Source organism: Orycteropus afer, unplaced genomic scaffold, assembly GCF_000298275.1.
Source record: "Orycteropus afer afer isolate SDZICR_OR568_19922 unplaced genomic scaffold, OryAfe1.0 scaffold00079, whole genome shotgun sequence".
Taxonomy (NCBI): Eukaryota; Metazoa; Chordata; class Mammalia; order Tubulidentata; family Orycteropodidae; genus Orycteropus; species Orycteropus afer.
The window spans coordinates 6,987,877-7,001,010 of record NW_006921666.1 but is presented as its reverse complement, the minus strand read 5'-3'; the positions used below and the strand labels follow the sequence as shown (position 1 = coordinate 7,001,010).

Below are 13,134 nucleotides of genomic sequence, written 5' to 3'. Positions count from 1 at the left end.
ATTAAATGGAAGTGGTTTATCAGAGACTGGGCTCGAGCAGGACCTGAAGGCACAAGTAAGTTGCGTGAGGAAGTGGCCCAAATGCCTATGGTCTCCACTCCAGTCACATTACCTTCCCTCTCCCACTCTGCACCTATGGCCTCATGGGGAGTTCCTTATGATCAGTTGACTGAGGAAGAGAAAACTCACACCTGGTTTACAGATGGTTCTGCGTGATATGCAGGCACCACTAGAAAGTGGACAGCAGTGGCACTGCATCCCCTTTCTGGGACTTCCTTAAAGGACAGTGGTGAAGGGAAATCCTCCCAATGGGCAGAACTTCAAGCCGTGCATATGGCTGTTCACTTTGCACGGAACAAGAAATGGCCAGATGTGTGATTATATACGGATTCATGGGCTGTGGCTAACAGCTTAGCTGGATGGTCTGGGACTTGGAAGGAGCTTGATTGGAAGATTGGTGATAAGGATGTATGGGGAACAGGTATGTGGATAGATCTCTCTGAATGGGCCAAAGGAGTAAAGGTATTTGTGTCTCATGTGAATGCCCACCAAAAAGTGACCTCGGCAGAGGAGGACTTTAACAATCAGGTGGATAGGATGACACATTCAGTGGAAACCAGCCATCCTTTTTCCCCAGCTACTCCTGTCATTGCTCAATGGGCTCATGAATAAAGTGGCCATGGTGGCAGGGATGGAGGTTATGCATGGGGTCAGCAACATGAACTCCCACTTACCAAGGCTGATTTGGCTGCTGCCACTGCTGAGTGCTCAATTTGCCAACAGCAGAGACCAACACTGAGTCCGTGATATGGAACCATTCCTCGGGGTGATCAACCAGCAACCTGGTGGCAGGTTGATTACATTGGACCACTTCCATGATGGAAAGGACAGCGTTTTGTTCTTACTGGAATAGATACTTATTCTGGATATGGATTTGCCTTCCCTGCATGCAATGCTTCTGCCAAAACTACCATCCGTGGACTTACAGAATGCCTTATCCACAATCCTGGTATACCACACAGCATTGCTTTGGATCAAGGGTCTCATTTCACAGCACATGAAGTGCAGCAATGGGCTTATACTCATGGAATTCACTGGTCTTACCATGTTCCCCATCATCCTGAAGCAGCTGGTTTGACAGAACGATGGAATGGCCTCTTAAAAACAGAAATACAGCACCAGCTAGGTGGCAATACCTTGAAGGGTTGGGGCAATGTTCTCCAGGAGGCTGTATATGCTCTAAACCAGCATCCAATATATGGTTCTGTTTCTCCAATAGCCAGGATTCACGGGTCCAGGAACCAAGGGGTGGAAACAGGAGTGGTACCACTCACTATTACCCCTAGTGACCCACTCAAAAATTTTTGCTTCCTGTCCCTGCTACCCTATGCTCTGCGGGTCTGGAGATCTTAGTCCCAAAGGGAGGTACACTCCCACCTGGAGACACAATACTGATTGCATTGAACTGGAAATTAAGAATTCCACCCAGCCATTTTGGCTTCCTCATGCCTCTGGATCAACAGACAAAGAAGGGCATTACTGTATTATCTGGTGTGATAGATCCTGATTACCAAGGGGAAATTGGGTTGGCTTTACATAATGGAGGTAAAGAAGAATATGTCTGGAATACAGGAGATTCTTTAGGACGTCTTTTAGTACTACCATGCCCTGTGATTAAAGTCAATGGAAAATTACAGCAACCCAATTCTGATATGACTGCAAACGGCCCAGGCCCTTCAGGAATGAAGGCTTGGGTCACTCCACCAAGCAAAGAACCACAACCAGCTGGGGTGCTTGCTGAGGGCAAGGGAAATACAGAATGGCTGGTGGAAGAAGGTAGTTCTGAATATCAGCTATGACCACGTGACCAGCTGCAGAAATGGGGACTGTGATTGTTATATTTCTTCATTATATATGTGCATCAAATATTTTTGTTTCCTTCTGTTATGAACTGTGAAATGTAAATAAGGTTAATATATTTTGGTTGTATGTGTGTTAGCGTATTATGTTAGGCACAAATATGACTTTATAATTGTCCTTATTTAGAGATTATATATGGTTAAGAAGATGTGTACAACTGCCAAGTTGACAGGGGGTGGACTGTGATAGTTGGAGCTGGGTGTCAACTTGGCTGGACCCCAGTTCTGTGTGGTTGTTCCCATGATAGGATTGGATGACTGTGTTCTGAGTGGCCAATCTGTTCAAGGGGAGTTTCTCTAGAGGTGTGGCCTCCTTCCAGGATATCCAGGGACATCCTGGGAAGAGAGACATTCTTCTGTGAATCGGGATTCTGTTGTGCTGCCTACAACTGTCCATGAGTGAGCAGTCTACCGTTCGTCCTGGAGATCTTGGATTCGTCATTTGTCGGAGTCAACAGCTGGTGTACTGCCTGCCAGCCTTGAGCTTCTCGGCCCCTGCGGGGAAAAGCCTCCAACCTGACGTTTGCTCCAGGGACTTTGGACTTGCCAGCTTCTATACGTTCGTGAGCCATTTTTCTAAGATAAATTTCTCTCTCTCTTTATATATATATATATAAGCTTTGCTGGTTTTTGTTTCTCTAGAGAACCCAGTCTAACACAAGATTCATCATTCCACTGGCTTCCTGCTATAAGGAACCTTGGTGGTGCAACAGGTAAGCACTCAACTACAAACCCACCCAGCAGCTCTGCAGGAGAGACCTGGAAATCACCTTCTGCAAAGATTACAGCCTAGAAAACCCAATGGGGCAGTTCCACTCTGTTGTAAGGGTCACTATGAGTCAAAATGGACTTGACAGCTTTCCACTATAGAATGAGAATACAGATCTTAAAGAATCATAAAACCTGATCCAGGAAGGGGCCTGTATTGAATGTTATACTTGGCAAAATAAAGCCAAACAGAGTACCTGGCTGATATTATTTCCTCTTCTAAATTCATTGTTAAAAATAAGTTTCTCTACAGAATCCAAAACATACTTAGTATCTATATGGTGCAGGACACTGGAGAATATACAAAGACGAATGATACCTAGTCTTTGTCCTCAAAGAGTTTTTAATTTAATGCAAAGAACAAATATGCATGCAGATACTGACAATACAATGTACAACATGGTAATTCAATTCCATGAAGATCCACTGAGAGGTCATTATGAGCTAGTCCTATGCTATAACAAGGATAGAAAATATTATGGAAGCACAAAGGCACAAAGGGAATAATTCTGACTGGAAACCTTGGGAACGGCTTCTTGGAGGAAGCAGCACTTTATCCAGGGTTACACAAGCACAGCCATCAAGTAATGGAGCTGGGAGTTAGCACAAGGTAGGCTGGGTCCAGAGCCTACTCCCATAACTCATATCATCTACCATCTCCCAGTACTTGGAACCTGTGCTGAGGTGAGACAATGCAAGTCATCAATTGCGGCTAGACCAGGGGATCTCAAACCTAGCTGCACATTAAGAACTCTGGGGAAGCTTTTAAAAAAATACCAGCATCCAGGCCTTGCCAGTAGATAGGCATTGCTTTTCAGGTCATCCCAAGTACAGCCAGGGTTGAGAACCACTAGACAAGACTCTGGGGCTTATTAAGGAGGTAAAGCTAGAAAGTTAGGCTCAACCTCATGTGGAGGTGGGAACGCCATGTTAAATCACAACTTTATTCTACAGGTAGAGAAGTCGATGGCGAGGAAAACGATAGGATCTGAAGAATTTCAGATGATTATTCTGGCAGCAGCATGAAGTCTGGCCTGGGGACAGGGGCAGATGTTGAAGGCAAGAATGGCAGTTAGGAGGGTGGTGGTGTCCTCAGGAGAAGTGAGGAAGAATCAGGGCACAGAAATGGAAAGAAGGGTCCTATATGAGAAACACTGCAGAGGGAATGTCGACAAAACCTGCCGATCAGTTAGAAGGTAGGGGTGACAAAGAGGGTGGAGTGGCAGATGACTGATGTTGTGAGCAGGAGAGGAAACTTGGGAGGAGACTGGGGGATAGGGAGATGGCCATGAGTTTCTTGCCTGTCCTCTTGAGTTCATGGTTTGTCTTAGTTTCTTGCTATAACTGGAATATCACAAGTGAATGAGTTTGAAGAACAGAAGTTTATTTTCTCTCAGTTTAGAAGGCTAGAAGCCCAAGTACCATGGACTGCCAGAAGGACTATCAGATCTGTCCTGGAAGAAGTGCAGCCAGAATAATCCTTGGAAAGGAGAATGACCAGACTCTGTCTCACCTACTTGGGTCATGTTGTCAAGAGACCATTCCCTGGAGAAGGATATCATGCTTGATAAAGTGGAGGGTCAATGAAAAAGGAGAAGGCCCGTAAGAGATAGATGACAGAGTGGCTTCAATGACGGGCTCGGGTATAGCAGGGATTATGAAGCTTATTGCAGGACAGGGCAGCGTTTTGTTGTTGTACATAAGGTCACCATGAGTCAGAGCCAACTGGACAGCACCTAACAATAACAACAACAGCGCTAGTGGAAGGCTCTGTCCACTCTAGGGGAAGATCTGTGCCTCTTTCCAGCTTCTTTTCCTCAGTTCCTTGGCAATCTTCATCTTCATCTTCCCCATCTGTGCTTCTTTGCTTCTGTGCCTAACCTGCTCCTTTCATATCTCAAAAGATTTAAAGGACACACCCTACACTGACATGGCCTCATTAATAAAGAAAACCCTATTCCCAATTGGGATTATATACACAGGTAGAGAGGCTAGGATTTACAACACAAGTGTTTTAGGGGGCACAATTCAATCCGTGACAAGGTTCCTGAGAAACATTCACCTGAGAGATGCCAAACTGGCAGTTAGAAATGTGAGTCCAAAAGTAAGGAGGCAGACCTGGGCTAGACCTGGGTGTCATCGAAACAGAGGTGACAGCTGCATTCTCAGCGTTTGGTTGAGATTATTAAAGAAGAGAACATTGAGAAATAAGAGGGCTTTGGAGAAAACCTCAATTTATGAGGTAAGTGGGGAAAGACATAAATGCCAGAAACCTAGGAGAAAAATGGCGAGAGGACGTGGAAGGAGAGATTGAGAAGGTACAGAGGCAAGTGAGCGGAGCACTCCAAGAGGCTGAGCAATCAGTAATGTCAAATGAGTAAACTGAAAAAACGGAACCTTTGTCTTTGGTCACTGGAAGGCCACTGGTTGAAGTGGAAGGATGGAAGCTAGACCACAACAGACTGGACCATGAAGGGGAGATAAGAAAGTAGGGGCAGCAAAAGTAGAGTTTCCTATTAGGGGGTGTGGAAGTTACATTTGTATGTCAACTTGGCTGGGCCTGGTTGAGTGGCTGGGCAGCTGGTGGTAGTTATTCCCCATGATGAGACTGGCAATCAACTCCATGGTGGGATCTACCACAAGCAGCTCAGTAGCTGCCTTTGGGATGTGGACTGCTTCCTGTATATAAAGAGAAGCCTTTGGGAATGGTCTCTAGCCTAGGGCATGCTTGGACCCCGCATGTAGCCGTGTCATTGCTCAGCAGCCTGCTATGCTCTGCCAACCTTGGAACTTACAATGGACTTACATTAATGGCCTGCTATGTGGTTTGGTAACATCAGGACTGTGCCTTTTTACTTGTCAACCTTGGGGCTTCTCAGCCTCAGCAGCCAGCAGCTGTCTGAGTGAAGGAACACCTCTAGCTCCAGTGGGCCGGGAGCAGGAGGCAGAGCTGGACCCCAAGGTTGAGGGGCTTTCACCCAGCCCCTAGAGCCTGGCACTTTGAACTTGGACTTAAAGCCTCCAAACTGTAAGAGAATAAACTCCTGTTTGTTAAGGCCATCCCATTTGTGGTCTATTCCTGTTAGAGTGGCACTAGGTAACCAGAACAGGGAGTCCTGTGGAGAAGAGGAAAAATGAAAGGGACCCTAACAAGAGATGTGGCAGGTCAAGAGAAATGAGGTTTGTTCTGCAGGGGAAAACTGAAGACTACTTTTCAAACCAAAGAGGAATATGTGGAGAGGTACAATTTGAGGTTAACAAGATGGAGGCATTAAAGCAATGGAGTCAAGTCGTGGAGGATCCGGAAAGGGCTTAATTCAAGAGAACACATGAAAAGAGAGACACTTCTTCCTCAGAAGCAGAGGGAAGGAAGTCAGTATGGAAGGAGGGAGGCTGCCAGTGTGGAGATACATGGTGGGGGTTGACAAGCAGGAAGGTCCCACGTTAAGATAACTGCGACCTTAAGAAGAGCAAAAAATGTCTGGAACTGCATATATATGGACGGTAGGAGAGCCAACTAGTAATGAACACAAGGAATAAAAGGACTGCCCTGGAGGGCCCACTAAGAAACGTCTTTGGAACATGTGAAGGCTGTAAGATGACATGTCGTAGTATTAACACAGACTACTGCTGTCTACATCATTTCCATGTTGCAAGAATTGTTAGAGAAGTTAGAGGAAAAAAGAGGCCCGTTCCAAGCAGTTTACACAAGGGAACTGAAGCGCAAGAAAGACAAATAAACTCTCCTCTGATGTTAATAATTTTATAGAGTATCATTTAGTGTTGAAACCAGGTTATACCGAGTATTTTCGATCTGGCAGTTAACTTTGTTATCATTACATTTGGCTGAGTCATTTCTGGGCCCTAAGAAGAGACAGCCAGAGTTACCACGTGAGAAGAAACATTGTAAAATCAAAATAATTAGATTGGCCACAAAAACTACCCCGAAAAGATACTGCGTAGCAAAACCTAATCGAGTTGCTACAACCTGACAGCAAGATCCAACCGATTGGCAAGGAAAAGCACGGAGAGAGAGTAATACAACCATACCTGGGGCCTGTGCACAACTGCCGAGGGTGCTAAGAGAGGCTACCAGCAGGCCCACTCCCGCTAAGTGGGCGGACTCAGGAATCCGGCGGCAGAATGACCCCAGGGCGCATGTAGGGCCTCCGCCCTTTGCCAGAGAAGGGCACACCCCACGGTCTGGGAACATCGTTCTCAGAAAATATACGAGTTCTTTTTTGATAGCGCCCCAGAAAAGCCTCTCCCGCTCCTCCCCCGTTCCCTAAGGAGTTGCAGACTTGGCTGGACACTGGGTCAAGTGGCACTCAGGCTGACCGCACCCCCTCCCCCAGCCTCGCCGGGCCGCGCGCGGACTGCGCCTGCGCGCGCTTTCCGGCGGCGCTTGCGGCGAGAGGCGGGGTTCGGAGCGCTCCACGCTCCTGTCTCCAGGCAACAGGAATAACACAGGCGGGTTTCGAGCGCCTGCGCGGCGCCGTCGGTTTCGGGGGGTGGTCGGGACCGGAAAATTAGGTCCTGGGGTTTATCCTGAGCGGGAGCAGTGCCCGACAACCTCAGGTACGGCGGAAGGGAGGGGGAGACGTGGAGTCAGCACCTCGACCTCCCGAGGGCCCGACCCCTAGGGGCAGAGAGGGAGGGCTTGTCTCCAAAGTGGAGTCCCCAGTGGGGGCGCCCCGGTTGACCCTCCGGGACAGAAAGTGACTTCCGCATTCTAGCGCTGAACACGGCCGCGGCCGAGTCTGGTATCCCCAGCCTCTCAAGTTACACTCTTTACTCTGTCTGGCTGCGGACGCTTGGATGAGGGTTTGACAGCCAGGCGCTTCTCCTGGCCCCGAGCTCCCTCTGTGCTCTTTGGAATCCAGCACGGTTCCTGCAGGAGGGAACCCAGAGAGCTTTGTGCCAGTCACTTAACTCGGGGCTGCAGCTTTCTAACTTGTACAGTGCTGGAGCAGGACTCGGACTCCTAAGACACCTAAACAAACAAACAAAAAACAAACTCGCACGGCCATTGAGGTTTCCGATATGGCAAATCTCTGCGGAAGTCAGTTGCCCAGTCTTCCTTCCAAGGAGTGGTTGGCGGGTTTGAACTGTCAACTTTCCCGTTAGCAGGCAGATGCCTTAGGCACTATGCCACCGGAGCTCCTCCAGGCACCTGAGCTCGTCAAGTAACTCTGACTGGCTGAGCCCCTCAGTTTACAGGTAAAGAAACTTGAGGCCAGCATGGGAAGGTGGATTGACCAGTGTCACAGACCTAAAACCTGACTTCCAATCCAGTTCTCTTTTACCTACTGTGAAGTGTACTCTGCCTGACAGGAGCAGTCACTGGATGTGTCTTGGGGAAAGGGAAGCTAGGGAAAGGAACTCAACACCTGTATCACATTTGTTATTCTGTCCTCGTTGTTCTTGTTATGTGCTGTGGAGTCGGACTGACTCATAGCGACCCCTCCTTGGGTTTCCGTGGCGGTAGCTCTACGGAAGTAGATTGCCCAACCTTCCTTCTGAGGAGTGGCTGGTGGGTTTGAACCGCCAGCCTTCTGGTTAGCAGTCAAGTGCCTTAGGCACTATGCTTCCAGAGCTCCCTCCCATTCTATCCTCAGGGCCTAATATAACACACACCCACAAGATGCTTATGGAATGAAACGCTGGCAGACCTTGCACCACTGTCTCCAGAAATACTTAAGAGAAAATGTGGGTAGGGCAAATGTAGAAACAGTTTACTTTAGCAGCCAGAAGTGAACCTCAGACTCCTCATGTGTTTTAACTCTTTTCTAGGTTTCTGTCCAGGCCTTGAATGGCCAGTCTTCAGTTGGCCCCACATCTGTCTGTGGGCATTATGCTCCCATATAATAAAACGGAAGCTCCAGGGCTCCACTCAGCCAAGGAAGACCCTTATGAACAAGGTGACTCTTCCCAGCAGTCCTCAGTGGGGCATCTGAGGAACAGTATCCAGCAGAAGCTTTTGAGCGACAAAGAGCTGATGGTGGATGATCTCTACATGCACCCCAAATGGAACACTGTCACCAAAGCCCAGAGCTACTCTTATCCTCGCTGTGCTGGAATCAGTCAGCAAGATTCAGGAACCAGTCCCCAGGGCCAAGGAAAGGGTGTGTTTTACTTGTCAGACCCTCAGTCCTCTCAGTCCTGGCATCCCAAAACAAACAACCAGAACGCCGTCCCCTTCACAAAGAGGCGAGTTGGGGTGGATCGGGCATACCCACTGAAACCTGTGTGCCACCGGAAGTTTCACAGTACAGATGAGGCTTTTGCTGATGGGGACCAGAACGTCTCTCCAAGACCTCCTGAGCCAATTGACTCTTCCTTCAGCAGCCTTGGTTCAGGGAACCGAGTGAATTCATCTGGAGCTGGTCTTGTTCTTGCTGCCGTGTGGGGGCAGAGGGCCAGGGCAAAGCCCGACATGACCGAGCCCCAGAGGATGCAGATCCAAAGACTGGAAGCTGCAGGGGAGAGCTTAGAGGAGGAAATCCGAAGAAAGGAGATCCTCCTGAGGGAAAAGCTGAAGAAGACGGAGGAGGAACTCAGGAGAATCCAAAGGGAAAAAGAACAGGCTGACGGAAATGAAAAGAGAGCGCTCCAGAGAATGACACTCTCCAAGGGGAAAGTTAAAGGTAACAGCAGCAACACTACATACAAACCCATCTCCTCTCCAGAATTTGGGCCTGAAGAGGTGTTCAGCAGAGACAGGACAGAGAGCAAAACTTGGGGACGGTCTCAAGGAAATTTTAGTCCACTCCAGTTCTCTGATGATGGGATGCAGAGGCTCAAAAGGGAAAGACTGGTGGCAAGCAGTCACAAAATCCGAGACCAGGTCTCAGGGCCATCGACAGAGACATTTTCTCGGCCTTCAGAAGCACCAGGTGATGCTTTGCGGGGATCCGGAAGCACGTGCAGCCTGTCCAGGGCTCCAGGCTCGCCAGGCTCCAGCTGTTCCGCTGAAGAGCCGGAACTCGGCAAGTGCAGCCACTGTGGCCGTAAGTTTCTCTTGCTCAGGCTGCAGAGACACTCCAGCGTTTGCAGCAGGATGCAGGGTTCCAAGAGGAAAGTGTTTGACTCCTCCAGGGCCCGGGCTAAGGGCACAGAACTAGAGCAGTACCTGAGCTGGAAGGGACCAGCCTCCGTCCAGGTAACAAGAGCCTTATGGGTGTAGCTTTCTGTGAGGAGCTTTGTAAGGGCCTGTTACCTCTTCATCAGTTTTTAGAAAAATGCCACGTGTCATATGGGAGAAGATGAGAATTAACATGTATCAACTGCTACCATAGGCCAGTCACTGTGAGGGGAGCTTTTCATGTCATTCTTCCCACACTCTGTGAGGACCTCATTATCTCTAATTTTATCAATTAAAAAACCCAGGCTCAGAGCGGTTAAGTAACTTACTTAATTAAGGTCATGAACAGTTTTTAATAACAGAGTTACCATATAAATCTGAGTCTAAGTGACTCCAGAATTTAGGCTTAGAAAAGAAGTATGTCCTGTTGATTATAAACATCATAAATGTTTACTGAAGAAAATTTAAAAGACAAGAAACAAAAGGCAGCATTTCTCCTCCCAGAGAGAGCTCCCTGCTCTACTACCATCCAAGACTGTCATCTGTTTCCACCCCTGCAGCCTTAGCTACTCTCTCAAGATTAGCTGGATCTTGCTGTACCTTCTTAGTACATGAAACACAAGCAAGTTTGGAATTCCTCTTCTTTCCATTTAGAGCATAAACACCTTTCTTTTTGGTTGTTTTTCAAAATGTTCCTCACTGCCGAAAAGCTAGGTTGTGAAACGTAAGGATTTCAGTACTTACATGCTAAGTTTAGGAGAACTTCATGGTTACCTTTGAGCAAGTCTGATCTAGAGATTGACTGTCTTGTAAACAAGCCCACCTCCCTGACTGTCAAGGTTATGCAACCACTAACAAACTCTAGTCTCTGTACGTTGATCTATTCTAGATATTTCATAACACACTATCAGACATTTTTATTTTAATAGTTTTAGTGGGCCTTAGAAAAATATAAAAACATAATAAGCCCTTGAATTAAAATAAAAATTTTAGATAATTAATAGTAAAGGAAGTAAGGTGAAGGTATATGTAAATGACAGTTTGGGAAAGCCTAGACCATATGATCTCAGAGACCCCATCTAACGCTGCTGTGTAGCAAACTCTGGAAGGGTCGTCATTCCATTTTCATTTCCTTCCAGCCCTCCCTCTGCTGCACTACCACCTCTTGTCCATCAGCACTTGACTGTTCATGTGTGTGTTTGCTATTAGAAGTATTTTATAGTTGGCGTTCTTCCAGTATGGTCCGGGAGATTACCAGGGGAAAGTTCCTTCTGTGTTCGGAGATCATGTCCCTGAATCTAGTTTCCAGCAAGGAATAACATTTTAGCTCTAGCAGATAATGATAATGACTGCCAGTTCTTGGTCTTTCTTGTCTTCTTTATGGTCAACCCCATAATCCCCTGGGGTATTTTCGGTACCACTGTGTGTTGTTGTTAGTTGCCATTGAGTCCGCTCCACCTTACGGCGACCTTACGTATGTTTAACAGAATGCTGTCCAGTCTTGCACCATTTTCCTGTTGTTGTGTGTGAATCCCTTGTTGCAGCTGTGCAGTGTCTTCCACATTAGGGGGCTCATCTTCTAGCACTGTATCAAACAGTATCGTTATGATCCATAAGGTTTTCATGGGCTAATTTTTGGAAGTAGATCTCTAGGTCTTTCTTCCCAGTCTGTCTTAGTCCAGAAGCTTCTCCACGGGTGACCCTACTGGCATTGGAAATATTGGTGGCATAGCTTGCAGCATCACAGCAACGTGCAAGCCACTACAGTGTGACAGACTGACAGACTGGTGGTGATGTTCCACTCTAGGGGCTTATTTTTGGCCAAGACCTTTGTGTTTTTTACACAAAGGAAATGTTACATTTCCTAAATATGGTACCAATTAAGCAAAAATAATTGGATCTCAGATCAGACACTTCCCAGCTTTATGGAAACTAGTTTGCGACAAGATGCTGCATTAAGGACACAAGGTGAAAGGACTTGAATTGAGATGCACGAAGTCTTTTGAATGTCCCAAGTCTTCTATAGCTTTCTGCCTTTAGACGCTGAGTGAGTGTTATCTCCCTGTCATTCCCTAGTGCACTCCCACGAACAGGGCATGGTCCTTATAGCCTTTAACCTTCACACACCTCCTGTCTCTCTACTGGGCTGTAAGCATTGAGGGTAGAGGCCACATCATAATCATCTTTGTATTTTGCACAGAGCTAGTGCTCAATAAATGTTAATTGAATAAAGTTCCTACAATAAAGAATTATATATAGGTCCTGAATTCTCCTCTTCTAAAGGATCCTGGGTGCCATCTTTGACACTGATTCTCTTGCCTTGTCTGTGTCAATAGATGCCTCTCCTGATGGAGTCCTTCTTTTCCTTTCATAACATCTCTCCGTATTACTCATAACTAATAATAGCAAATCACCAAGGAGCTGTTTGTCATCTTTCCTTCTTTGTAAAATTAATTTTATTTTCATCAAAATGATACATGCATACGATTTTAGAAATCAACATGATAACAAGTGACCTATAATGCCAAACATTTGACTGCTAACCAGAGGGCTGGTGGTTCAAACTCACCAGCCACTCCTCAGAAGAAAGGTTGGGCAATTTACTTCTGTAGTGATACTACCTTTGGAAACCCAAGGAAGGGTCGCTATGAGTCGGGTCCTACTTGATGGTAGTGAGTTGTGTTTTTTTTTTTTTTATAATGCCAAACAGCAATATTCAGCCTCTTCCCTCTCCCACCTCTTACCCAGTCCCCAGAGGCTGCCTTCGGTTTGTTAGATGATTCTTCCACTGTGTGTCTCCACATTTTAAAATAATATGCTTATTTTCATGACTTAATCAAGTGTGCACGTTACCTGTAGACTTCTGTGTGTGGAAGCTGTGTTGGGCTCTTTCACAGTCCCTCTCCCCTACTTTTCTCCTCTAATCATTCCACTGCCATTGAATCACACTTGTGAGTTAAATCAGTAGCTAGGTTTCACATCATAATGACCATGTAAATTTTGTTCACTGATGAGTGAACTAATCCTGCCCCTGCCCACATGCACGTGGAGTTACTCATTGACACATTTTTCCATTCACTTGGTTTCTACATACTTAGTGCTTTTTTTATCCATTAAATGATCCATCTGATGTCACCTACCTGTTTATTTATTTTTAATGCTCAAACACCTTCCATAATGTATCCATTTAACTTTTTTATCCTGGAAACACCCCCCACCACACTTCCTCCTGCTTCGGTCCCAGCTGGTTTTTCCTTAGGCCTGGCACAGACCTGGTGTCCTGGGACTTCTCTTTGCTTCTCTTCCGTGTTGGTTCCTCTCTTTCCTTGATCCCATGTCTTTGTTTTTCTTTTTTTTTTTTTT

General features: G+C 46.6%; 2 protein-coding genes across 2 annotated transcripts in view; one reads left to right on the top strand and one right to left on the bottom strand.

Moving 5' to 3' along the window:
- Nucleotides 1-6,900, bottom strand: part of ACYP1 (acylphosphatase 1) — a 27,221-nt gene extending 20,321 nt beyond the window's left edge. The window contains exon 1 of the mRNA XM_042781018.1: nt 6,738-6,900. Within this exon, the coding sequence (XP_042636952.1) occupies nt 6,738-6,900 (163 nt within the window). The remainder of the gene's footprint in view (nt 1-6,737) is intronic.
- A 1,599-nt stretch (nt 6,901-8,499) lies between these two features.
- The window catches only part of ZC2HC1C (zinc finger C2HC-type containing 1C), a 6,507-nt gene continuing 1,872 nt past the window's right edge, over nt 8,500-13,134 (top strand). Inside the window, exon 1 of the mRNA XM_007941417.1 lies at nt 8,500-9,849. Within this exon, the coding sequence (XP_007939608.1) occupies nt 8,500-9,849 (1,350 nt within the window). The remainder of the gene's footprint in view (nt 9,850-13,134) is intronic.